Source organism: Cyphellophora attinorum (assembly GCF_001299255.1).
Source record: "Cyphellophora attinorum strain CBS 131958 chromosome Unknown Contig17, whole genome shotgun sequence".
NCBI lineage: Eukaryota > Fungi > Ascomycota > Eurotiomycetes > Chaetothyriales > Cyphellophoraceae > Cyphellophora > Cyphellophora attinorum.
The window spans coordinates 27,278-53,408 of NW_017253245.1; the positions used below are offsets into that span (position 1 = coordinate 27,278).

General features: G+C 53.7%; 9 protein-coding genes across 9 annotated transcripts; 5 read left to right on the forward strand and 4 right to left on the reverse strand.

The window, feature by feature from the left end:
* Positions 1-43: 43 nt before the first annotated feature.
* Positions 44-3,139, forward strand: AB675_5722 (putative glucose transporter rco-3; the record flags this gene model as incomplete). The annotated part of the gene is made up of 5 exons (XM_018145958.1): positions 44-428; positions 482-943; positions 1,000-1,402; positions 1,584-1,860; positions 2,519-3,139. The coding sequence occupies 5 exons, from the start codon at positions 44-46 to the stop codon at positions 3,137-3,139; spliced, it is 2,148 nt and encodes a 715-aa protein (XP_017998865.1).
* Positions 3,140-3,469: 330 nt separating this feature from the next.
* On the reverse strand, positions 3,470-7,656 carry AB675_5723 (Nucleoporin; the record flags this gene model as incomplete). Its single annotated transcript, XM_018145959.1, has 2 exons — positions 3,470-4,518; positions 4,542-7,656. 2 exons carry the CDS (start codon positions 7,654-7,656, stop codon positions 3,470-3,472), a joined length of 4,164 nt encoding a protein of 1,387 aa, XP_017998776.1.
* Positions 7,657-8,992: 1,336 nt separating this feature from the next.
* On the forward strand, positions 8,993-10,761 carry AB675_5724 (putative transporter; the record flags this gene model as incomplete). Its single annotated transcript, XM_018145960.1, has 2 exons — positions 8,993-10,436; positions 10,490-10,761. 2 exons carry the CDS (start codon positions 8,993-8,995, stop codon positions 10,759-10,761), a joined length of 1,716 nt encoding a protein of 571 aa, XP_017998717.1.
* Positions 10,762-11,550: 789 nt separating this feature from the next.
* Positions 11,551-12,103, reverse strand: AB675_5725 (uncharacterized protein; the record flags this gene model as incomplete). Its single annotated transcript, XM_018145961.1, has 3 exons — positions 11,551-11,815; positions 11,893-12,049; positions 12,079-12,103. The coding sequence occupies 3 exons, from the start codon at positions 12,101-12,103 to the stop codon at positions 11,551-11,553; spliced, it is 447 nt and encodes a 148-aa protein (XP_017998654.1).
* Positions 12,104-13,625: 1,522 nt separating this feature from the next.
* Positions 13,626-14,672, forward strand: AB675_5726 (Fe-S cluster assembly protein dre2; the record flags this gene model as incomplete). Its single annotated transcript, XM_018145962.1, has 2 exons — positions 13,626-14,529; positions 14,578-14,672. 2 exons carry the CDS (start codon positions 13,626-13,628, stop codon positions 14,670-14,672), a joined length of 999 nt encoding a protein of 332 aa, XP_017998887.1.
* Positions 14,673-15,556: 884 nt separating this feature from the next.
* AB675_5727 (Delta-aminolevulinic acid dehydratase) lies at positions 15,557-16,600 on the forward strand (the record flags this gene model as incomplete). The annotated part of the gene is made up of 2 exons (XM_018145963.1): positions 15,557-15,778; positions 15,830-16,600. 2 exons carry the CDS (start codon positions 15,557-15,559, stop codon positions 16,598-16,600), a joined length of 993 nt encoding a protein of 330 aa, XP_017998746.1.
* Positions 16,601-17,130: 530 nt separating this feature from the next.
* AB675_5728 (uncharacterized protein) lies at positions 17,131-19,692 on the forward strand (the record flags this gene model as incomplete). The annotated part of the gene is made up of 1 exon (XM_018145964.1): positions 17,131-19,692. One exon carries the CDS (start codon positions 17,131-17,133, stop codon positions 19,690-19,692), a length of 2,562 nt encoding a protein of 853 aa, XP_017998833.1.
* A 599-nt stretch (positions 19,693-20,291) lies between these two features.
* On the reverse strand, positions 20,292-21,092 carry AB675_5729 (uncharacterized protein; the record flags this gene model as incomplete). The annotated part of the gene is made up of 1 exon (XM_018145965.1): positions 20,292-21,092. The coding sequence occupies one exon, from the start codon at positions 21,090-21,092 to the stop codon at positions 20,292-20,294; it is 801 nt and encodes a 266-aa protein (XP_017998704.1).
* A 2,508-nt stretch (positions 21,093-23,600) lies between these two features.
* Positions 23,601-24,677, reverse strand: AB675_5730 (putative mitochondrial carrier; the record flags this gene model as incomplete). Its single annotated transcript, XM_018145967.1, has 1 exon — positions 23,601-24,677. The coding sequence occupies one exon, from the start codon at positions 24,675-24,677 to the stop codon at positions 23,601-23,603; it is 1,077 nt and encodes a 358-aa protein (XP_017998781.1).
* Between the last annotated feature and the right edge of the window lie 1,454 nt (positions 24,678-26,131).

The following is a 26,131-nucleotide window of genomic DNA, read 5'->3' on the forward strand; positions in this document are numbered from 1 at the left end:
CTCACCATCTGGAAGGACCTGTCGCTATTGACACAACTCTACCATGGCTACCCAACCTCTCTCGCACACGTTTCAGCGTGACTGGAAAGTCATACTCATATGCGTCCTGGTTACCACTGGCGCGCTCCAATTCGGATATGACAGCTCATACTTCAGTGGCATCCTTGCTATGCAACCCTTCGTCTCGATATACGGGCACTACGACGCTGACACCGCGAAATACGTTTTGACCTCACGCGTCCAGTCCATCATCACCAGTATCATCAATGTCGGAGAGTTCGTCGGTGCTGTGAGCTCCTTCATCGTCGGTGACATGCTTGGCCGAAGATCTGGACTGTTGGTTGCTATGGCTTGCGTCGTGCTTGGCACGATCTTGCAGCTGGCTGCAAATCTCATTGGCGTTCTCATCGCAGGACGACTGGTCGTTGGTAAGCACCGTTTCCACGATCTCCTCGGTCGCTCTTGACTGACCGTTTCATAGGCTACGCTGTGGGCCTGCTGTCCTGCCTGGTCCCTCTGTATGTGGCGGACTGTGCTCCGGCTCAATTCCGGGGTGCTCTGGTCACCATGTACCAGTTCTTCATCGCAATAGGCCTCATTCTGGGCGTTGTTGTTGACGACGGCTCTCACACACGAACAGACACTGGCTCTTTCCGAATTCCCATGGCCATACAGCTTGTCTTCCCAATGATCCTTGTACCGACGCTACTTTTCCTGGCTCCAGAATCGCCACGCTGGCTGTTAGGCAAAGGCAAAGTTGATCCAGCCAAGAAAGCTTTGACCCGTTTGTATGGCAAGCACGTCGACAACAACAAGCTCGACGAGCAGCTTTCCGCGATGCAGAACAGCGTTACCCAAGAACAAGCGCAGGAGTCATCGTGGAGATCTATCTTTAGCTGGGGACCCGAAGGGCGCAAAGCCTACTTGGCGTGCAGTATGCAAGGTCAGTTCAGTCAATGTGCAAATTCGTGAGCCTCTGTCACTAACACTCAGATCCAGCTTGGTCACAAGCGTCGGGCATCAACTTCATCGTCAGCTACGGTGTAGTATTCTTTGCCGACGTTGGAATCGACAACCCGTACTTGATCAGCACTGGCCTCTACCTCACCACGCTGCCGGGCATCTTCATCAGTCAATATGGTATCGAAAAGTTCGGACGTCGACCAATGATGTTACTTTCCGGCTCACTCGTTGCAGCTGTACTGCTAGTCATGGCAGGGTGTGCACTTGCGCCTGAAAAGACGCGTACGTTGGAACAGACGATCGTCGCCATGGTTTTCATCTTCCTGTTCGCCTTCAACCTTGCATGGGGTCCAACTACGTGGGTCTTCACATCAGAGATCGCCACTGGTCCAAACCGGGGGAAGATATTTGCACTCGCAACAGGAACTAACTGGCTCTTGTAAGTGTTCTTTCCAACATTGGGGGAGTGAAGTAAAGACTGAAGGTCTCGGAGTTGTCTCCGATGCCTTTGTCTCGCACTCCCATTCCGTCTTCATCTTCGCACTCCCGTTCCGTCTCTCTCTCCAACCCAGTCCTTCACTTCCTGTTCACGTCCGGATGCATGCTGACGTAGAACGAAGCAATTGGATGGTGAGCTTCACATTTCCCTACCTATACAATCCGGACGGAGCGAATCTTGGATCAAAGATTGGCTTCCTCTATGGCGGTCTCATGGTCTTGGGGTGCCTTTGGGTGTATTTCTTCCTTCCAGAAACTGCTCGCCGATCCCTGGAAGAGATTGACTACATGTTCTTGCATCATGTGCCAGCAAGAGACTTCTCAGTCTTTCAAGTACCCGATCTAGCGAACGCCGAGGCTGCACTCGCGGACAAAACTTTGGAGGAGAAGGCGCCATACGTAGCAGTCCATTTAGATGGACGAGTCTAGGCGACGGCCACGCCGCTGCTTTCCATCGTATCGCTGAGCAGCTGCTTTAAGATAACACATCGGCCATGGAATCGCACATAGCGTTTACTACCACTTTGTTGAAGATCGTAGCGCTCGGCTATCTGCACTTAAGCTTGCGCCCCATACTCACTGTTCACGAGGGCGGAACTTATGTCTCTGGACATTCGGGCAATCTACGGTGTGCGAGGTGCTTTAACTCTTGCTTGATTTCCGTCATAGAACGGCATCGCCCAGGATGATGATGGTGTATAGCAGGATCAAGGATGACATGTACAGTCCGCTCGGATGACAGGAAGGTATCAAGCGTTGCTCAAGCCCAGCACAGCGAGACCCACGTCATGAGGACGTGAGGTCTCCCCGCGCAGCGGTCACGGCATGACGATATAGCAAACCCAAAGGTGAGCTGTACAGAACAGTCGACCGACTATGAGACGTCGCCTAGCCAAGCACAGCGGTACACAGATCCTGAGTACACAAAGCCCTCCACAGCGGTCAAATAGAAATCCACCATGAACCCTCCCCCATCCACAACCCCAGTCCACCCCCGCGGCCCCGCCGCTCCCACCCCTCGAGCCTCGACCCCTCGAACCCCTACAACTTCTCCGAGGCCCTCCTCGCCGCAGCCAAGCAACCGCCCTTCATCAACGACGAGTACGTGCTATTTTTCGGCTACGAGGGCGAGGACCCACACGTGTGCTTCCAGCAATGGTTCCCCTGCCAGTTCGACGCCGCCGTTTGGACAGAGGCCTCCTCAGCTGCCAAAGCCGGCAATCGTGACGCGCAGCAATCACGAGGCGAGTCGTTGTTGTTTAGCTCGGCGGAGCAGTTCATGATGCATTCGAAAGCTTTGCTGTTTGGGGACGTCGAGACCGCGCAGCGCATCATCGCTGCTCCTCACCCCAGCACAGCGAAACAACTAGGCCGCCAAGTTCAGAATTTCGATCAGAAGGTATGGGACGCGTACTGTGATACGGTCGTAGAGCAAGGCAATTACGCGAAGTTCTCGGACGCGAGGAATCGGGATTTGAGGAGCGTCTTGATTGGGACTGGGAATAGGAAGATTGTTGAAACGAGTCCGGATGATCGGGTTTGGGGGATCGGGTATAGCACGGAGGAGGCGAGGGAGAGGTTAAGGGAGGGAAAGGGGGAGGAGGGGTGGGGTGGGAATGGACTGGGGAGGGCGCTGATGCGCGTGAGGAAGCGGTTGACGGAGGAGGATCAGGGCTGAGTGGATTGACGTGGATGTTGGCTGGTTGGCTGGTGGAATGTGAGAAACTCACATTGTGCTAAGGAGCGGTGCCTTGTTAGAGACTACGCCCTGGAAACGAGGTCAAGACCTGGAACACACTGTGAGCCCCTACCTGGCACGAGTCACGCTGACACAGCGCTTTATGGCTCTGGATGTGTATGCAGACCTTCTAGAAACGATGACTCAAACGAATTTCTATGATGCAAGAAATGCGGACTGGAGGCAGTCGGAACGGGATCTGTCTTCCAATGTGCAATTACTGAACTATGCCTGATGCTCAATTATGCATATGGCCCAAGCGGCAGCTCCCTAGGCAGCCAGCATGCTTTCCTGCTCAACGTCCATATCAATTTCAGGTGCAGCGACAGGAGCCACCTGCTCCGAAGCCACTTCTGCCTCCTGCTCCGCGTTATCGTCTACCACTGTCATCGTCCGACGCTCGAACTCCTCTACGACCGCCTGCCGGGCATTGTCCTTCAGACCAGTCCAATGCAGTTCGAGCTGTGCCTTTTCGATATATTTCTTAAGAGTTGCCTGCTCCTTCTCAAGGTCTTTCTTCACAGCGTCAACCTCTTTCTCCGCGCCCTGGAAGCGCTCTTGCAGCAGTACAGGGAATGCATTCTCCTCCAGAATCTGGTTTGGCGAAAGCAACTTGGCAGCGAGCTCTGTATGCAGAGGCGTGAGCGTGCCATCAGCCTTGATTTCGCCGAGGCTGGTTGGTTCCTGTTGGCCTGCATCGTAGAAGACTTTGAGTAGAGTTTGGAACAGCGTTGACAACTGCATCTGGTGCTGGACATCATGATCGGATTTGTTGGCAGTTTTGTTGAGCTCGGTCCAGTCATCGCGGATCATGGCGCGGCGCCAGATGACTTGACGAAGCGCAATGTCGTGAGCAGGTGGTAGCCCTGCGAGGTCCACGACCTTGAAGGCCAGAGCAAATTCCTGTCCGAAGACTTCTGGATCATTCTCGGGGTCTTGCTCGTAGCTGTGAGGATCCGCAAGCGTGAGGAAATCGACCATCTCCTCCGGTGACAGTGGCTGATCTGCAACAATAGCAGAAATGGCAGTCCTCAGCAGTCGTTTGAGACCTGGGCTTTTTGCCACAATTCTGGCGGAGAAGTCGTTCATCGCCAATTCCTCAGCAGCCTTGATGTCAATGGCGCGACCGATGATTAGATCAACATGTGTTGCGAGCCGTTCCTGGATCTCGATCAGAGCAATCTTGTCATCGTATTCGCCAGTGGCTTCGATAGCATTCTCGGACATCGCCCGTTCTTCGGCAGCGGCGAGACCAACCAATTTCGCGAGGCAGAATTGGGTCTTCTGAGCCAGATATCGTCCTCGTCCGTCGTTGCCACCTGCACGAGTGTCTTTTCCGCACGTTGGTAGTTGCCCTCGCCCTGGATGTCGTTGATCCAGCTGATCTTTCCAACAGGCTGACCAGCTTTCTTGGCTCTATTCAAGAAATTGTTTAGGTAGCTCTGTTTCTTGCCCTTGTCTTCCTGGGCTTCGCCGAGTAAAGTACCAAGCTCACCGCTTTCTGTCTTTCTGCTGAAGTTTGCTAGAGCCCAGCCTGAGCCCAGCGTATCATAGTACGTTTCTGCATGCTCTTGAAGGTCGACGATTTTCTTCTCGTTCTTCGCAGCGAGTTCAGGGCGCGAAAGTGCTTCAGCTCTCAGGTGTCGCAGATGCTCGGTCAATAGATCGACAAGCAAGTATGAGTCCTTTAAATGCTCAGCAACCTCGATGGCACTCTCCATATTGAAATGTGCCATTTGCTCGACGGCTGCCGCTATCCGAGGCTGTTTCTCCGCTTTGATGGCAAGCACGGCTTCGGCTTCGTGGCTGCCTTCCTTGCGTGCTTTCTCGTTCGCTGCCCATATGACCTCTTCTGAGGTGACACGAATGAGCAGGTCGACCTCTTTTGGTAGCTTTGCTATCAGATCACTGCTCACAGACTTCGGTGGTGCAGTGTGCTCCTCGCCGCGGCTGCTGACAGGCATTTTCTTTTTCTTTGACTTCGCATTGTCTGTGCTGTAGTCTGACCACTCCTCGAGAAAGCTGCACACGTAGTCCAACAATTTTCGTGCATATTTGTAGGCCATGCTGTCTGAAGTCCATGGTCGGCCTACGTCATGACTGTAGCCATCAACGAAAACGCCTCTGTCCATCGGACGATCCCCAAAGCCGTACCAGGATGCATTGTCCTCCCGGAATTTGAAGACGGCAGAGTATGCCGCTGTCCACAGATCGACGGCCTCCACAGTGAGCTCGCCGACGTCTCGAGGGTCAGTGACATCGAATTCGGGAAGCTCTCTGAGGCAGTCCACCACTTGTACCAAGAAAGAGTCAATATTACTGATGTCGTTCAGGAGGAAGTGTCGGACCACATCGTTCTGACCTTTCTCCTCATCAGCAAACTTCTGCTTAGTCTCATGCAGAGCTTGAAGAGCGAATTGCATTTGACTCTGCTCGCGATGTTCGTGAGGATAGTGTTGCTGAATGGCTTCCTGCACCTTCCAGATAGCTTGAGCCGTAGCCACTTTCTCGGCATTCCACAAAAGTCTGTCGCGCAGATTCTCTGAGCACTTGTCTGGATAGTATCTGACCAGGTAGTGAATAAGTGAATTCAAATACTTGGCTCGATCCTGTAAGTGCTTCGTGATCGAAGTGCTGTTCTTAGGCAGATATTTGGAATTTGCAGTGATGATCTCAGCGCTGACTTGCGTTGCGGCTTCTTCAATCTCATCTTGGCTGAATTGAGTGGCAGATGCTGTATTGAGATCCAACGGATTCTCTTTGTTGGTGCCATAGAAGATCGCCTGCTCAACGCGGCTCTTCGCGCCAATCTTATTGGAGTAATCCTCGGCGTCGACCGTGGCATCGTTCTTGTGGGAATGAATCCGAATGAGGCCTTTCATAGAGACAGCGAGAACACATGATGCATCGTCCCCTCTTCCGTCAACCGCATGACCCAAAAATTGGTACGCTTTGTCTTCATCGAGTTGGATCACGTCTTGAAACGGGCCAGGAAGTGCATGACCTTCTGCCATCAACTGTGAAGAGGGCGACTCGGTGATCTTGGAGAGGGAATACAGTACGACCGCATTTTCGAAGATTGCGAAAGCAGTAGACTTGACAGTAGATAGCCGTGGTCGATAACCCGTGTTGCTTGAACGCTTCGGCGCATAGCAGCGAATTGGATGTATGGCCGTGACCTGGACTTCTGCATCGGATGCTAGCAGCTCGACAATGAACAAGCGTTGACCGTCTCCGTCAGAGAGAGCGACCAGCGTAACAAGCGATGTCCATGATGATTCCTGGTTGAACGATACTTCCTGACCATGTTGTGCAAGGTCAACATCGAGTATACTGATGTTGCAATGCTGTATCGACTTCTCAACCTGCACGTATGGCTCGAGTGCCCGTCGCAGGTCGTCTAGCAAACTGCGTTGGAGCTTCGAGTTGTTCCCGACAGTGATGTTGGTCTCCCACAGCTCCACCTCAGCGTTTTCGGTCATGATCAAGACATCGCGTTGTCCTTTTCGAGCATTGCCCGCCTTGACTATCGGAGTGCCTCGCCGGTAGCTCCATCCTACCAATTTTCGTACACTGCCACCAATAGTACCCATCAGACCGGTAGTTGGTGCTTTGTTCAGATTCTGAATGCCTATGGACGGCCTCCCCTTCTGATCGCGGACACTGATGTGTGAAACGCGGCCTCGACTTAGCGAGACCACAAACCCTGCCGGTTCAGCATTGATGAGATCCCTCACTGTCTCTCCGTTCATGTTTGGAATCGAGCCTTGCACGCCGTTGGACTCTGACCCTGCAACAATCGTGGATGCATTGGTCAATGTGTCCCAGTAGATGATCTTGCCCCATTTCGCCGAAACAACCAGAAGTCCTGGCTCGTTGTCGACGGAGTTCCTGGTGAAGGCTGCGAGTGGCAGAGGATCGGCGGTAGAGGTCTGGAGGAAAGCCAACGGCACAATGATGAGATCTCTTGGTGACGGAACGGGTGCGCTTGTGTTGTATGGCCAAATGACGACCTCGTTGTGGGTTATAGCCAGGGCATAGCCGTGCTCGACGGAGAAAGTGCATGTGTACGATACACCGCCGCGATCGAAGTCGCGTACTTGCTGAGGCAGTGAGGGGAGCTCGCTGACAGTGTAGAAGTCGTTCGTGGCTAGCACAGCCGCTGATTGTACACGGTCCGGCCGTCGCTCAGCTTTTGGACCTCGGAATGTCAACTCTTTGGGCTTTGCTGCGACAGGTTTGGAAGCTGTAGTATCGACATGGCCATTGACCTCAGGCTCTTGACGGGCAGCAACTTCGTTGACGCTGACTTCGGCCAGAGGCTCAAAGGTGTCGCGCCGGAGAGCGGAGCGGCGCTTTCGTTTCGCGGTTGGAAGTGTGTCTTCGTTGCCTGTGGCCTGGCGAGTTCGTTTCGGCCGCAGGGAGTGGCTGTGACTGGGTGTCTTGGGAGTAAACATTATCGCAGCAAGAACGACATCGAAGCGCTTGCCGACCGAATAGAATGCAAATAACGGCTGTAACGTATGGAGGAATTGTGCTATTTGCGAAATGTTGATGTTCACTCGAAAGCCTTTAAGTCCAACTTGGAGCGCGTCTACAAAGCAAACCGCGCTAGCCTCAATGGGGGGCACGCCTGAGTTGCCTTGTCTTCAACACATCAAAAGCACTCCTCGACGAAGTCAGACGTTTTATTACAGTGCTACAAGAAAACGGACAAGGCGTCGATCAAAGCGCTTTCGAGATTCCAGAGCCACTTCCTTGTGTCAGGTAGCACGCATCGTCCTTGCCATGGGCAAGCACGTCCCATTCAGGAAAGGAAGTGATGGGTGATGGCAGTAATACATGATCCTGCAATCACCTCTGCACTCGACCACCACCACGGTCTTCTGGTGATAGCGAGGCCTTCCAGTCGTCGCCTCAATCAGCATTCTTTCTACAGCGAGTTGCCATACTTCGTATCGGCACGGAGCATCTACGAACACTCCGGCGGCCGAGAGCATCAAGGGTGTGCTCCAGGGATTTCATACTGCGCTTGCATAACATAGGCGCACCTCCATTAATGATTGACCTTGCCGACGCGTACTGAATCTGATCAATCAGCAAACAGAAAAGGCTAAAGCATTACAGCGACGCCATGCCCGGCCAGGTGAAAGCCTGGGGCATCTCGGTCGCAAACATCTGGCGGCTCCGGGCGGTTTTATGGTATCCGCAAGTAACGTATATACCCTTAAGCCGTTGACTCATCCTATCGACAACTGCCTAACATGGAACTAATGCCACGACGCGTATCAAAAAATCTCCCACAATGTCTTCAAACAAGCTTTGTTGCGGTAGTGTCAACCGCGCTCGCGCCTTTAACATGCCGACCGGAGATGATCTCCGGGAGGCGTTCAGGGCTGGCGGCCGCCGATGAGGCGTTCAGACATTCGCTTTCGGTCAATTTGTATCGATCACACATCGCGCGTACGCCAGCGCTGTTGCTACTGAGACCGACAAACAGACTACATCATTCGACAAGTCAATCGAGAGAAAGAAACTCTTTCCTGAAGATGAATGGCGAATGCCGAACAACCGAAGGCAACTACGCCATACCTCCATGTGGTTAAACTTCAAGCCTCCCTGCTCCTTCCTGCTGCTTTGATCGTCATTATTAATGCCCACAATTCTTTAAGTCCGTCATAGAGCGCGGAAATTTCGCCATATTGTTGATGTTGCAGGACCAAATATCAATTCAGAAAATGCCCAGACTCAACTGATACCCAGCTTTCTATCACTCGCCAAAAAACCCTGACAATGAATTCCCTGGACCGCTTTCTCAGCCGGCCAACGGCCAAGCCATATCGGTCTGGCAAGATCGATCCCAATCAAGAAGTCCATTTTAACAAAGATGGCCATCTGGATTTCGAGGAGGGCGATGTCGAAAACCCAAAGAACTGGTCAGTCGGACGACGGATCTACATTACGGTTGTAGCGGTGTCGATGGTTGTTAACGCAACGTTCGCTTCGTCTGCGCCGTCCGGAGTTCTGGTCGGCATATCAGAATACTTTCATGTATCCGAGGAGGCTGCTGGTCTGGTCATCACTTTGTTCCTGCTCGGCTATTGCGCAGGACCTCTTGTCTTTGCACCACTCAGCGAATTCTTCGGAAGGAGATACTTATTCTACATCACGTTCTTATGCTATATCGCATTCAATTTTCTTTGCGCCTTTGCGCCGAACTTCGGATCATTGCTCGTCGGCCGGTTACTCAGTGGCACCTTCGCTTCTGCGCCTCTCACGAACGCTCCTGGGGTTGTTGCCGACATCTGGGGCCCGAACGAGCGGGCCAATGCCATAGCGCTGTTCTCCATGATGACTTTCGTTGGTCCGGCGGCAGGTCCGATCGTCGCCGGCTTTCTCCAGGTCACCAAAGGTGACGATGGCTGGCGATGGATCTTCTACGTCCTCAACATGTTTGGGGGTGGGACTGCCATCCTTATGTTTACGCTGCCAGAGACCTACGCGCCAGTTGTGCTCCTGAACAAGGCCAAACGCCTCCGACGCGTCAATCCAGAGAAGTATGGCGACGTCACCGCCCCCGCCGAAGCTCATGGTCGCAACCTGGGAGCCATGTTTCGCGTCGCCCTGCTTCGACCGTGGCAGATTCTTTTCGATCCTATCGCGCTCCTGGTCGCCATTTACATCTCAGTGGTCTACACCCTCCTCTACATGCTCTTCTCAATCTACCCGATCGTCTTCCAGCAGAAACGCGGCTGGAACGCGGGCGTTGGCGAACTTCCTCTGGCAGGCACCGTCGTCGGCGCCGTTATCGGTGGCATGATCGTCCTCACCTTCACGCGCCACGAGCAGAAGCGCCAGGCCAAGGGCCACAAATTCGAAGCTGAAGACCGCCTTCCCCTCGCCATGCTGGGTGGCATCCTCTTTCCCGTTACGATGTTCTGGTTCGCATGGACGGCAGAATACAACAGCATTCACTGGATCGTCCCCACCATCGCCGGAACACTTCTCTCCACTAGCATCATGCTGGTCTTCGTCGCATACCTCAACTACCTCACAGATACATACCTCATGTTCACCGCATCCGCCATGGCAGCCAACACGATCACTCGATCCGCTTGCGGTGCCGCTGCTCCGTTGTTCACTAATTACATGTTCAACGCCCTCGGTGTCGGTGGCGGAGGGAGCTTGATCGGCGGCGTCGCGTCCTGCTCGCACCCATCCCCTTCGTCTTCTACAAGTATGGCCGTGCGATCCGGATCAAGAGTCGCTTCGCACCTACCGAGGACAAAGCCCCTCAGCAAGAACAGGACGCGTCTGACGACTCGGAAGCTACGGAAGTCGGAGAAGGAGGTGACGACGAAGAGAAGCAGCAGCGTCGTGCGAGACGGGAGAGTGGACAGTCCGGGGCGAGTAGTGAAGACAGCGATAGCGATGAGGAGTCGCTTGAGCAGGGACAAGATTATGAGACAACGGAGGAGATCGAGCGGAGGGCCCGGCATAGGCGGGAGCGGCAGAGAGCGGAGATGGAGCGGGTGAAGACTAGGAGTGATGCTGGTGCATGAGGATGAGGTTTGGAGGATGGATTACAGAGCTTTGCAGGATGGATTACAGAGCTTTGGAGGATGGATTACAGAACATGAGCTGTGGAGGTGTGGATAGTGTACAACATCAACGGATTTCGAGGAAATGAAGCGCGTCAGCATTGAGCGTTCAGCGTATTATATTTGCATACTAGGTCACTCAATAATAGATCCCGTTCTTCAGATCATTTGATGATTCAACTCTACAAGTGTTGCCTACTTCACACAGGATGGAAGATTGGCGGTGGGCTCGAATGTTCCAACTGCTACCATCCGGTTTGATGTAAGTCACGCTCAGAAATGTACAGGTCGACATCACACGAGACACCCTGAAGGAAAAGCTACTTTGGAGAGTCGACGGCTGCGCCGACTCATATGATTTCGAGGTCCTAGCTATGATATAACGCTTCCATCCACTCTCTGTGTACTTTGAGCTATACACCTTGCAGGCATGTAGCTCGATCATCCAGAGCTCGGTATCCACGCAATCCAGCTAGGCCTTTCCCGCTGTGCTGTTAATACATACTCCGATAGTTGCTATTTTGCTTTGTAGCTCCGTGCATTGCAGAGTAACGCCATGTAAAGATCGCGCCTCGATCTGCTGAGATACCCCACACCATTCAGCAGCAACAGCAAACGTCTTCTGAAACCAGTTCTTGTGGAAGAATGGAAACATGGACTTTCGTTGGTGTAGAGGTGTTGGTCAAGCCTTCGTCGTGAGTCGCAGAGCCGACAACGTGACGGGCTGATGTGATGGAGTGAAGTGTGGTATTACTTCTTGACAGCAGCGTCCTCGCCATCAAGGTCGACGGAACGAGCGCTGTCGGTAGAGTCTTCCTTCTCGATGCTAGCCATGCTGGCCTTCTCGTAGTCCTCGTCGGTCGGACCGTGGAGTTCCTCCTCGAAGACGGGATCGACATCGCTGGTCTCGAACTTGGTTTTGAAGTCACTGAGAACCTGGGTGGACGAGTTGGATCGACGGCGGTCTTTGGCCATGCTGTAGCCTAAGTCTTCGGCTTCAACTCCATCTTTGCCCCTATGTTCAGATGTCGTGTCAGTTACCATGTCGACGAACCTGGGAAGGTGAACTGCAGTGAAGCCTTTGTGACTTACCAGTTGCCGCGGCCACCACCGTGCTTCTTGACACCAGTAGGGTCAGCGTCGACGTGACCAGACTTGGCGAAGTAGCGAGGAAGACGATCTTCGGCGACGGCAGTGCCATCGGCGAGGGCGACGTGGTTGCGGTCGTTGGCTTTGTTGGAACGGGTCACTTTCGGACGGTGTCAGCATGGTTCGTACACAGCAGCGACAGTGAGTACGTCATCATGCTGCAGAGTGTCCCTCGAGCACAAGTCTTTGTCTGACTTGCCCTCAGGCGAACGCGGGGCAGGAGGAAGGGTCACGATCAGGGTCAGCTTACTCTTGGAGAGGTAGTGACTGCAGTGTATGTGAAGGAGACGGGTGAGGTCGATGAAGTGTCGGAGTTGAGAGGTTCTTCGATATTTCGTTCAACACGGTGTGCTTGCGAGTGTTAGTATGAAATGGCGTGCTTGGTTGGTAGATTGTCATTGAAGATGCGGGAAGTTCAAAGGAAGCTCGGACCATTGCCGTGACTACCAGCGGAGCGGCGTGCTGGTCACGAGACCAAAGGATATCACTCGTAGTCAATCTCAGACAGCTTCACCTACCTTCTCTAATGCTCCCAATTACAAGAGAGGTGTCTGTTTGATGGCGTGGGTGGGAAGAGAATGGCTTGAGGTGGACGATGAAGGAGGGAAAGGCGGAAATGCTTCAGGCGGATGATCGAGAGACACTCATCAGATTACAAGTTCAGGGTGTATGCTCGGGAGAGTGAGCTCGTTGGTCAGAGTTCCTGGAGGTTCTTGCCCCTTGCAACGAGTCCCGATGCGCAATTCACTGGGGCATAGTCAAGTCACGAGAGCATTCAAACGGCCTGCCAGTCAGACCTTCTGTGGAGACCTTCCCCGGACTCGATGCCCACATAGCGTGACGCATCGCGTCAATTGGCGGGGTTCCTGATGGCCAGCCGTTGCAAAATACGCATCTCATGTATGCTGTGCCCACTTCACTATATGCTACAAGCTGTAGACTGACGGTGTGTATAGTGATGGTGTAGACCATCATCGCAGCGCAGATAAACGTAGGCAGGAACACGTCGTGTTCATCTGTGGTTCATGCGTGCTTGAAGATCGGCACAGCGGCTGAGATGGGGCAGCCATCTCGTCCGCAGTGGTGTGATGTGATTGCTTCGATTCAGCGGGCACTATCATCAGGACTCATTCGTTATACTATGACCAGCTGCTGCATCTCCCCGGATCCAGTCACTGCTGTGCTCATCTACCCAGCAGATAAGAGTCAATTGAGTCTCACCCTCGCCGTTTGTTGTCTCGATCGAAGCCGAGCCGACTTCGGGGACTCGCTAGACACGTGATGGCTACGTCACTCGTGGTTCCAGACACTGCAATGCCCACAGCGATACAGCGATGCATAGCACCGACAAACACGCGAGACACGGAGGTCTAACTACATCACCACGATGATTGAATATGCCTGAGGCATTCAGGTACAACGGATGTCTATTGTGACAGTAGCGTGTGCTGTAGGGCATAGTTCTAGGGATCGAGGGACACTTGAATGGCGGAACCTGTGAGGGGCAATTGGCCGATTTCTAAGCGAGTGACTGCGAGCCTTTGGGCCTCGTTGTTATTCCGCAATCATCAATATTTTCCGGAGATGTTCAATCCGATTGTACTTTTCTCATCCTCAGCCTCAACTTTGGATTGATAACTTCTCTCTGGTGCTGGACTTGCTGCGACTCCTTCGCCATGGCTCCCTCGCTCATCATGGACACATCCGACGATTTCGTCCTGCCCAGCAAGACTGCCCCGCCACAGGTCGCGCGACGAACTCTTCTGCTTTCGCCGCCATCGCTATCCTCGCACCAAGAGAAATTAACGAATGTGCTGCAAATGCACGATCGGTCGCAGACCGACTTGCAGATGCTTGACCGACTTGCAATGGGCCTGGTCTCGCTGCCAGAGTCAACCTACGAGATTGTCATGATCCTGTCAGACGCAGATGGGACAAGACGTGAGAGCTCCTCGTTGATCACACGAGACATGATGAGCCTGCTGGTTAGGTCGATGAAGCCTACGGGTGTGTTGCACAGCCAAGATCAAAGTTATGGTCAGCGTGAAGGCGCCGAGAAGAATGAAGCCATTCTGGCTGGCTTGACATACGAGCCTGGTCGTGGCTTCGTCAAGCCAGACTACAACAGTCAAGAGACAGTTCCGCTTCGGTGTGGCAAGAGAAAAGCGGTGGCGCAAGCCGCCGGTGGCATTACAAACGGCGGAACTGGCTCCGTGTCGCTCCCACTCGCGGCGAAGAGGAAAAGCGACGAAGTCACAAATGGATTGCCCGCCGGAGTGGGTTTTGATGACGGCAACGATTCCGATGATGAGCTGATAGACGAGGACGAGTTGATGGCTGACGAGGATCTAAGCCGACCTATCACTGTCCCGAAGGAATGCGCACCGAAAGCAAAGCGGAGGCGAGCGTGCAAAGATTGCACATGTGGTCTGGCGGCTCGACTTGAAGCAGAGGACAAGGAAAAGCGCGACCAGGCAGACAAGAATCTCAACACCCTCAAGTTGCAGTCCGACGATCTTGCTGAAGTTGATTTCACAGTGGAAGGCAAAGTCGGGAGCTGTGGTAATTGCAGTCTTGGTGGTAAGTCGTGCTCCATCACGTTGCGACTTGCCTGCTAATTGAACACAGATGCTTTCCGATGCGACGGCTGTCCATATATCGGCCTTCCAGCATTCAAGCCCGGAGAAGAAGTCACGATCTTGAACAACGAGGTGCAGCTGTGACGCGGCGCCCAAGCTGTTCGGACAAGAAATGAGCGTGTTCTTCATCCTTCATATACCTCGCCCCAAATTCCCCACAGCGTACTCCCTGTCCGGAAGACCGATGAGGACCTGGAAGCGTCGGCGTGGAGCTTCGAGAGCAGAGCCTGAACCTGTACTGATAGCACATCCAAAATCCATACAGCGGCCTCACTGGCGAGGTTTTGTTCATCGAAAGTTTCAAGTGACGCTTATCTCAAGCATGCTCTCAATCCATGGGTCATTGCTGACCTAAGCTTGGATTTTCATCGGCCTCCCTGACCTGATTTTCATGATCATTACGCTCCTACCTATTAGCGCCGGCATCTTTACCTCAGGTTCGAGAGTCCATTCTTGATGGAGTATGAAGATGCGCATACGACTGCTTGGTTTGATCTACAGACCTAAGATGCGTCGAATGATCCTGTGGCGGTTAGTGCCATTCGCAGTACTGTGTAAACAATCCCGAGATCTGGTCTACACTCTTCAAATTGACCGGGCGGATTGTGTGACTCGATAGAACGAGTACTGGTACTACTTCAGCAATAAATGACTTCCAATAATGTACGTCAGATCAGATCCGGCAGTTGCTTGAGCCAGCCAATCGCGGGTGCCCGAATTGGGACCTATACCAGCCGCGGCATGAATAATTTTGTACTTCGAAGTTGACCTTGACCGCTTACTGCTCTTACGTCTGTGCGCTGTTGACCCTCCCTGGAGTATCCGCCGTGAACAAGCGTGTACATTCCATCTGAAACAACATCATTTCGACAGTATCCGCGACTGCATTCCCATACGCAGGCTCACCATCGAGTGTCGAGGGATCTCTGACTTAATTGCCAGCCCGGGAGTGGAGGCTTACTACAACAATGTCTTTCTCAAGTCTGGTTCAAGATATTGCCTTTCGCGATGCGAAGGGCACCGACGAGCGGTCTACCATATCTCGCCCTTCAGCTCCCTCGCAAGCGCGATCATACACCTCCACTGCTGCCACCAGCGTGAGCATTGCAGGGGATATTTCCTCACAACTACATTCGGGGTATAGTCACCCGCTGTCTCGAGCATGGCAAGCAGAACGACAGCTGACCAAGGTATGATGATCCATCAGCAGGCGGGCGCGGCAAATTCACTGACTTGCATAGTCTATGCTCATCTATCCGCTTTTCATCACAGACGACCCAGACGAAGAGACTCTGATCCCGTCATTACCAAATCAACACCGCCGGGGCATCAATCGGCTCATACCCTTCCTTACGCCGTTAGTCCGCAAAGGTCTGAAGTCAGTCATCCTCTTCGGAGTGCCTCTTGCGCCCAACGCAAAAGATGCATTGGGAACCTCAGCCGACGACCCAGAAGGACCGGTCATAAAAGGCATTCAGATCATCAAGCAGCATTTCCCGCAGATGTTCATCGTCTGTGACGTCTGTCTGTGCGAGTACACTTCACATGGACACTGTGGCATACTGAGGGAAGACGGCTCGTTGAACAACGCTATGTCGGTGGAGCGAATCTCTGATGTAGCAATGGCATACGCACACGCCGGCGCGCACTGTGTGGCGCCTTCGGACATGAACGACGGACGTATTCGGGCGATCAAGCTGAAGCTCATCGAGTCTGGTCTGTCCCATCAAGTCAACCTTATGTCTTATGCCGCCAAGTTCTCCGGCTGTCTGTATGGGCCTTTCCGAGACGCAGCAGGGTCATGCCCATCGTTCGGAGACCGCAAGTGCTATCAATTACCCCCAGGAGGCCGAGGACTTGCGAGAAGAGCGATTCTGCGAGACGTGAATGAGGGAGCTGACATCATCCTTGTGAAGCCGGCCTCGCAGTACTTGGACATCATCTCAGATGCTAAAGAGTTGGCGCGAGATCTACCAATCGCTGCTTATCAGGTCAGTGGCGAGTTTGCATGATTCATGCAGGTGCAAAGGCGGGAGTCTTTGATCTCAAAACCATGGCTTTCGAATCTACGGAGGGCATCTTGAGAGCCGGAGCCGGAATAGTTATCTCCTACTTCACGCCAGATTTTCTCGACTGGCTGAGTAACTGAAGGAGAACATTGAACAGCAAAATCTGTACGAAGAATATGAAAAGCAATGAATCGAGAACTCTGTGTTGACCTAGATCGAATTTCTCGTGAAGCAGTACACCACTACAGACATACTCGGCGGTGCTGCGGGGTGTGCTGCAGGTACACGGTCTTCCGAAGCACCGCCTCATTGGCGAATCGTCTAATTCATGACTTACTACTACTTCTTGGTCTTTTTCCTTCTGAGCTTGCGCATCATGTACTGAATCATGGAAATGAATACACGACACAAATAACGACGACCGCATCCATAGCAGACCAATCGTACAATTCTGCCTGCCCACCGATCGATGCGCTGACGCCCGGTGGACCGCAGCTACTGCGGCCTGAGTTCTGAAAGCAAGCTGCTGCAAGATGTCTGCAAGGCAGGACTCATCACAGGCGTCTGAGAACACACCACTCCTCGGCCACCAGGACGAGGAGTCGCAAAATACATACACCGGCGGTGACAATGGCGCAACTTCGCCCCGCTCGGAATGCGACACTTTGTCATCGCTAGATTCGCAGTCGGCCAAGGGCACACGGCGGTGGCCTACAATAGTCGCATTAAGCATACTATGTCTGGCGACTGTCCTCGCCATCATCGGCTTTGCCGTGCCATCGATAGCGCAAGAATATGCGCAACAAGCCCTCGTCTTTGAGCCGGATCGGTTATCGATAGACTCTTTCACATCATTTGGAGTAAGGACGAGAATAAAAGGTGTCTTCTACCTCGATGCTTCAAGAGTACAGAAGAAAGCCGTCCGAGATCTCGGAAAGGCGGCGACATGGATTGCTCGAGAAGTTAAGAGCGACCGATCCGAGCTTGATGTCTACCTGCCAGACTATGGGGACGTCCTGCTCGGTAAGGCTCGAGTCCCGCCCATTGTGGTCAACATCCGCAACAGGCATTACAATCACCTCGATATTCTGGCAGATCTGGAGCCTGGAGATGTGGATGGCATCAGGCGGCTTGCAAAGGACTTCCTCGACGGGCATTTGACCGAGCTGAAAGCGAAAGCAGTCGCACATGTGCCAATCCGCAGCGGTATCATTGATTTGGGTACGCAGACGGTTCAGCAAGTCATGTCATTCAAGGGAAGCGATGTGCCTGCGAAACCAGACTTCAACATCACCAACCTGAGACTTGCTGAGTACGGTCCCCCAGGACATCCCACGGGCGTCCGTGCGAAAACCACCGTCTCCATTGCAAACGACTATCCAGTCAACTTCGATGTGCCTGTGCTCAATTTCGATATCCTCCTGCCCGACTGCGAGAAGGACTATGTTCGGCTAGCAACGGCGCAGACCGACGTCATACAGGTCCTGCCTCGTCAGCGCATCAATGCCTCTGTCACCGGTCTGATCGAACAGCTGCCATCTAGCTTGACCTCAGTCTGCCGCCAATCGAGCAGCTCACCTCTGGACAGACTAGTCGCAGACTACCTCGCCGGCAAGAATGCCACAGTCTTCGTCCGTGGTGCCGACCAGGTTGAGCATGAGACGCCTGACTGGATCGCGAAGATCCTCAGGGACACCACTCTACCGTTCACTCTGCCTGGCCATCCATTCGATAGTCTCATAAAGAATTTCTCGTTGACCGATACGCATTTCAGCCTCGGCGACCAGTTTGGGGATGATACCAGGCCAAAGATCTCAGCCGTGGTCAAAGTTCTGGTCGGACTTCCGGCAGAGATGAATGTCAACCTCGACGTCGATCGTGTCCGCGCCGATGCCGACGTCTACTACAGAGGCAAGCCCATGGGCAAATTAGACCTATCACACTGGCAGCCAGCCAACGCGACCAAAGCCGGCAAAGACCTCCTCGTGCAGGCCGCGATCAAAGACGTCCCACTCGAGATCACCGACGGCGACGTATTTACCGAAGTCATCCAACAGCTGATCTTCCGCGGCAAAGGCGTGCACCTCGACGTCGATGCCCTCGTCGATGTCAACACAGCCACTGCCCTAGGCGAATTCGTCGTCCGCCAGATCCCAGCGCAAGGTAGCATCTTCATTAACCCAATCCGCCCAGGCAGCTTCTCCAGGCCTTCCATATCCGATATCAAAGTTGTGGACTCCTCCCAAAGTACCTTGACCCTCCAGGCTAACGCCAATATCAGTAACCCGACACCCTACTCGGCTCACGTGCCCTACGTCAACGCTAGTATCATTGTCAACGACACGCTCGTCGGCTATGCATGGAGCTCAGCGGACGTTGTTCCCGGTCCAAACAACATCACGGTCCAGGCTTCCTGGGACACAAGCGCAGAAGGCCGTGAATGGATCAGTCGGTTCCTGTCTGGCTACAACACCACTCTAACCATAATGACCCACGAGGCTCAGTGCCAGGCATACCAAACATCAAGTTCAACCTCACTGTGCCCACTCCGCACGCGACCGACATCTTCGGCCATTTCCTTCGCGGAGCCACAGTACGTTGACAACCTTTTCTTTACTGTTGAACTACTCGCTCTGCTAGCCACAAGTGAATTTGCCCGCAACATTTCCACGCCCATAGTTGAGTCCCACGAAGGACATGCGGCCCTGCCTCTGTCTGCACAACTGCCAACCACATCGCCACATCGTGACTTACCGAGAAACCCAAAACAGATGCACATCCTCTCCTCAACCGCAACATTCACCCTCGCCTCCCCGCTCCCCCTCGCAATCGACTCCATCGCCGCAACCGCCTTCCACAACGGCACAAAAATCGCTACTATCGACTACGCTTACCCCTTCGACGTACCCAAGGGCGAGTCAGAAAGCCCGAGGTTGCCTGTAGAGTGGGAACTGGATCAGTTGGATACGGTGCGGGAAGCGCTGGGTGGGGGATTGAAATTGGATTGTGAGGCGCAGGTAGGGGTTAGGGTCGGGCGGTGGAGGGAACGGGTTTGGTATCGGGGACGGGGGATTGGGGCGCGGGTGCGGCTTTGAGGGGGGTTGGTACTGATGGGCTGTGGATATGAACGGTCGGTGTGGCCAGTTGAGGGGCTTGGCATGAGTTCGTGCAAGATACGACTGTGAATTTCAATGCTGAGGAGAGCGCTGTACATTGATCGAGATCACCTCGTATTCAACCCGCTGCCAAACACGTGTGGAATTTCTTCATTCACGAAGCTGGAGGAGTATCGCGAAGCATTCCTCTAGGCGGGCTTCGGCAGAGGCAGTCCGATCGGAATGAATCGCTAGCAAAAAAACCACGAGGTTGGCACATTATTGACAGGTTTTGAACGATGCGAAGGAATACGGTGTGTATACCTGAATACGGAACTTAACAAATACGATGTTCTTCGTGGCCCCATGGGTATCTGAGTTTCATCGGCCGACTTGACCCGCCATCCCTTCCAATTTGTACTGGGGATTCCTCTCCCTTCCTTCGCGCCTTCCTTCGCTTTCATCCGCAGAGATCCACTCTGCCATCCCTGCGAGTCCTTCAGACAAGACAGGCGCGAGCTGCGCGTATTCGATATTCGTACAATGAAGCAAAAGTCCGCCCCCAATCTGCTGCTGGTTTCGCCCGTTCGCCAGTTCCTTCAGATCAAATCCACCTGCTCTAAGCGCCCTGCACTCCGTTGTCGGCGGAGCATGTCTCGCCCAGCAGCATCGAAGGAACCGCTGCATCGGTGTATTGAGGTGGCATTCTTGTCGTCGTTGTTGACTGGGTGGCTACCCAATGGCCGCGACTTCGCAGGTACCGACATAGGTCGCTGTATCTGCGTCTCGGATAGCGAGCGTCGAGGCGCGAGAGGGCGTGCTTCGTGGCCCAACACTGGGGACGCAGCGGCAGATTCCGTCCCCTCGTAGATAGGCAACATGTCCAACGGCTGGAAAGCCGGAGAGGTGGTGAGGGAGAGGGACAGGCAATGTCGTCGTGATAGCGACAGCGACGATGCCGACGATGTCTTCCGCGAAGAGTAGCGGGGCAGGTAGGCTGTCTCGTCGTGGCTGCTGCTGCCATCCGTGGAGGAGAAGTAGTCGACCTCGTGGTCTAGCTTCTCAGACCATAGAGCGTCGCTGCACGACCTGGCTCGCATGCTCTGGCGATAGGTGGGCAGAACGGGCGAGCTCTTGGTGCTGCTGAGGCTTGGCCGCAGAGAAGGGAGCTTGTAGCTGACTTTTGCGCTGTTTGTGTTGCTGCTTCGGCTGAGTCGTGGCTCGACCATTTTGCTCCAGGTCTTGCGGAAGAGGTAGATGATGATGCCGACGACGAGGATGGACAGAATTATGGCCGTGATGATCAGACTGACGAGTGAGCCGTCATTGATGTCCCGACGGAAGAGGCTACGCTTGGTAGGGATCGGCGTCAGCCAGGTGGGTTGCGAAGTAGGGGCCATGGCTGTGGGTATGATCGTGAGCTGTCCCGAGGAACGATTTGGTATCTCAAGCTCTGTGCAGCTGCTTCAACACAGTGATTCGGTGGAAGTGTCTTCGAGTGTTTTCAGGTCTGCTATCGGACCAATTGGAGGTATATGGTGGGAATAGAAGTTGCGCTGCTGAGTGAACTAAGCTGCGTTTTCGAAAATAGCTTGTAGGTTGGATGTCGTGGATTGTTCCTTCAGGCTGGCAAGCAAGGTGGCGAGGCATGCTCTTTTGTATGAAGACGTGACGCGGTGCACGCGTCGTGGAGCAAGGGATGCCACGAGGTCCACAGAAGATATCGATCATTCCTCCCCTCCGCAAGGGGCAACCAGCTCTGCCGTCCAGAAGCACTGTAACTTTCCGCACCGCATCCATTTTCCAGATGCCGATCTGTGACATAGCATGGCGAGGCACTGTAAAGCGTGGCGTTGAGCTGGACTTTCGAACATGATCTCGATTCTCGAATAATTCAGTCCCATGCCACGTGTGCCGAAGGGTGAGAGCACATGGCAAGCATGCGACTTGCCTCCTGTTGCCGCTGTCAGAACACGAGCTGTACCTATCACTATCGCAAAAGCGGGTGCTGTAGTAGTTTGTCGACTGTAAGCGACTGCGGAGGCGACGTGTACGCCGATGAAGCCGATAGAGATGTTCCTGACACAGACTGCCTCTCCCAGGTCTCAGGCGTTACAATCTGCGGGACGGCTCTCGCCTCATATGCTACAGACCCACTCATGGCCAGGCTGCGGTCTTGATCAAGCCCCCAATGTGGCTGTCGGCGATTTGAGCCTTGTTCGATTGCCTCGTACTCCGGAGGTAGGTCCAAGAACTCAGGCGGTAGGGCAGAGGCTAAGTCGACCGTTCCCCGATTCGCGCGCCCGTCGCCTTCATGCCAGCTGATTGCCCTTCTCGCCTGAGGTGAGTCTGGTGACAAATCATCCAAAGACCGACGCCACAGAGCTCGAGGCCGCGGCAGCTGGAGCAGTGGCGTCGAGTTCTTTGGAATTGTCAATGGCGGACCGCCCACTGGAACAGCATTGGTGCGCGGTGTGCCGCGCCATTGGACGTTAAGTGGTTGGTAGGCCCGCGGATCGTATCTGACGTACGGATCGTGGGGATTGACAGACGGCGGCGGCGTTGCGTGTGGCGTGTTGGACAAAGCAAGTCGACGTTCTAGATGGGGACTGGGCATGTGGTCCTCCGCGGGAGCAGCGTTATAGGATGACATTCGCCCCTGACCTTCTGCGACTGGCGGCGTGCTATGGCATCGGCGGTTGTTGAGTCTGGCCCTGAGACTGTCCATGAGGGAACCTTCCATCCTCCAAGATCGGACCTACCGCACAGTCTAGGCCTCAACGCATCGAAAGCAAGCGAGCAGATCTCGAAATCGTACAGCGACGATGTATGTAGGTGTTAGTATGCTGCCGGATTGCTGCTAGCCAAGTTCGATATATGGTATGTGCTTTACTTGCGTCTGGCGGCCCGGACGCCCTCAGAGAGCAGTATCAATGTATAGCGGACGAGGTGAGCTCACTGTGGATGTTGCAGTGGGTCCTGTCGCTCAGAACAAGCAGTGCTTGCGATGCGACAAGGCTGTGGCTACCGAGACCCAGAGCTGCATGAAAGTAGTGCTTATGGAGTGTCCCGAGATCGCCGCCGACGGCAGTAGGCGTCCCACTTGAACCGACAAGAACAGCAAAAGCTATGTTGACTGTCAATCAGTATCTGCAAGAAAGGTTAGATGGGGAAGGTGGAAGGGTCATGCGCTTGCTAGGGAAGCTGCGCATCACAAGGCATTCCCGTCGGCGTACGCGAAGATGCTCTTTCCTGGTCTAGTCACACTCGGACAGAGACGTCGGGCTCGTCCCGCAATCCTAAAGTCGATAGATGAGATGATTGATTTGGGGCCGAAAGGAACATTGTGCGATGCCTTAAGCTGCTTCAGGCTGTCGGACGGGCCACTACACACCGCTGACCGCAGTGAAGCTTCCCACCGATGCGAGCCACTTTGGCCTTCCGCCCCAACTCTGCGCCTCGGGGAAGCTGCGGATCACCAAGGATACCTAGGCATTGGGCAAGATCATGCGGCTACTTGTCAGCCTAGTGAGATGGCTGTAATCATTCGAGGCCCCCGTTATAGATGCAGATGAACAAAGCTTAGAAAGGTTGACCCGGTCAGAAGTAGTTTGGATCGTGCCGCTAGCATGACTTTGGTAGCTAAGAAACGAAACGCAGATGTTGGTCTGGTTCTTCTAGGGCAGATAAAGATATTCACAGGAGAGACGGCACACAGGCAAAACTGAAGCACACGACCACGTTCGAGCAAATGGGGTGAGCTGAAGTCTGACGAAATATTTTCATAAAGCTGCGGAGACTGCGTCGCTATTGACCGTCTGAGCCTGCCGGTCATCCAAAGTACTGCTAGGTAGGCACCTTATGCTGTTCACGGAACGCCGACGGTATGCTTGACCACGCTGAAATGCTCATTTGGACTGCTCCTTAAGCTCATGCTTCCTCCTCTGATCTCGTCCAAGTTCTCGTTCAATCTCTGGTAACGTCCTACTTCCGTTACTGAAGGCCAGCGCATCTATACGCTCCTTCAAGTACTCGAACAGCGACATCTGAATCATGTTCTGCAACGCAGATCGAAGTATGACCATTTCCAGTCCCTTCCACTTCGAGAACGATCTTGCAGGTGTCTTGCGCAGCTCGGCCGACGCTGCCTCAGCCATAGATCTCTTTGCACCTTCTCCGACGAGCCGATTCTGGGCCTGGGTTTTCATCGAATCGAGCGGGTAGGTCATGGTCCACGATAGTACTCCGCAGGCTGCACCTGCAAACATGACAGCTCCTGGAGCATTGACTTTGTCCGCGCCGTAGGCTGAGTTGATGGTCTGTTTCAACGTTTCATAGATGCCAAAGTACAACCCGGTCCCAGCGACATCGCGATAGAAGTGCAAGCGGAAGCCAGTGAATAGACCGAGGAATCCTCTCTCGCGTATGATCTGACGAGCTGCAGCAGCGGACGAAACCCTTCCAGCATTCTTCGTCTTCGGATCGGTCTTCGTGGATGCTGCCATGAGAACAGATGATTGCGTGCAGTTCTTGATCAGCTCGATCGGAGTGAGGAACGGAACCAGTGCGGCGCCTGCAATCATACCGGATCCCGTGAAGCAGACCACAGTGGAGAGGTTTGGGTAGCTGCCAACTCTGTTGACGTGTTGTAATGGGGACGATCCGGTGACAGACTCGATCATCGAGTCAAGCTGATACTTCGCTCGCCGGTAGATGCTGAACGAGATTGTTCTAGTCACAGTCAACGACGCCAGAGGAGCCCAAGTTCCAACCCAGAAACCGCGTAAGCCCTCTGTTCTGTACATGTACTTGGTAGCGTCGAGAGCTGAAGGGAAGTATTTCGACTGCATGCGAACTTTGGCATTCTCGAAAGGCGAGCCGGCGCAGATAGCAATGACTGTCGCTGGGGCAGTCGCTAAGCCTTGGCGGTAGTATTTCGCCCAGTAAACCGCGGCATCTCGATCAAGAGTGTAAGGAGATGTCATGGCCACAGGTTGGTGGGAATGTTTGGCATGGCTCATCGCAATGGGAAGCGCAGCCGAAGTGACTCAAAGCCCCGCGTTGAGTACTTGCTCGTGCTCGTCGTCGTTGTTTCCCAGCACACCTCGATCTCCACCTGAACCACTGATAGAGAAGTGGGTTGTGGACCCGATGGAACGCAAGAGATTCTCAGGGTATGAGACTATCTCTGTACGTTCCACAACCCATTTGAACGCTTTTGTGTGTATTTTGTGAAGACTCCTGTTCCGTCAATCGTCGGATCGACCCTTGATACAGAAGTGCTGGAAGCGAGAAGCGGCGCCGGTGCGTGCTGGCGGTGACGTTGACTGTGTATGCTCTGGAGAAGTCTGTGTGAGTCCCTAGAACCAGAGCGTTGGTACTTGCAGAGGCGGCTGCTGAAGGTGATCCTGACACCGACTTATTCCGAACTTTCTGAGGGGCAGAAATTGTTGAGGGCAATCATTTCTTTGACGTCAACAGTCAGGTCTGTGTGTCATTGGGCTCATACAAAAGTGAGCCAGGCTTGCATAGAAGTTCAGACAAAGGCAAGATGGTGAAGATGTGGGAGCCAGACAGGTAAGAGACAAAGGACGGATTGCAGGTAAGGTGAGGTGATGAAGTGCTCAGTTGTTGCAGCAAGCAAAGCAAGCATGTGCAGTCATAGGTGGAGCAGTTCTCCATACCGGACATCTCAGAAGGCGGTGGGAGGCCCATGCTGAGATGATCTCCAGGCCAGAGACAGCCACTGAGGCTGCGGGCTGCCCCCGGTAGTAACCGTCCAATCATGCCTTACAGGAAATGATGCCCCTCTGGCTGCATGCATATTTCTGACGTTGTTCGTCATTGGCAGTCCAGGGTTCTTCATGTGTTCTGATCGATCGAGGCCACACTGAATGAAGCGCTTCTTGACGAGTACTCAATCCCAGTGGGATGAAAAGGCTCGATGGTACCTGGACTTGTTCGTTGGAAGCAAATAGAGCTGAGGGAGCTGCGCCAAGTAAGTTCTGATTCCGAGATTTCTACGTGGAGGTGTAGCGCGCATCGAAGAGCAGCCCGATCGATCACGAGATGGACCAAAGCGCGAACGTACTTGGGAGTATATGGCTAGAGAGGGTATTCAGCCAATTGTCAGCAAAGATATTGCTTGTTGCACGCGTGTGGTAGAACGAGGTTGTGATGGTACTTTCTCCCTGCCCATCCTTCGACTTGGACTTCGGAACTCCCGGTTTTTGTTCACATTAAGTCCTGCCTAAGTGAACTCCTGCCAATCATGCTCCTTCTCAATGCCTCGGCTCTACTCGGTCGCCGTTCTCCCCAAGTCGCATCTCTTTGCCTGCGCTCCCCGCAAGCGATCATTAACACTGACTCGCTGACCGGACCGAGGAAGATCGCTTCCAGACCGGCTTCGAAATCCTTCAAGAAGTGAACCGAACGCACC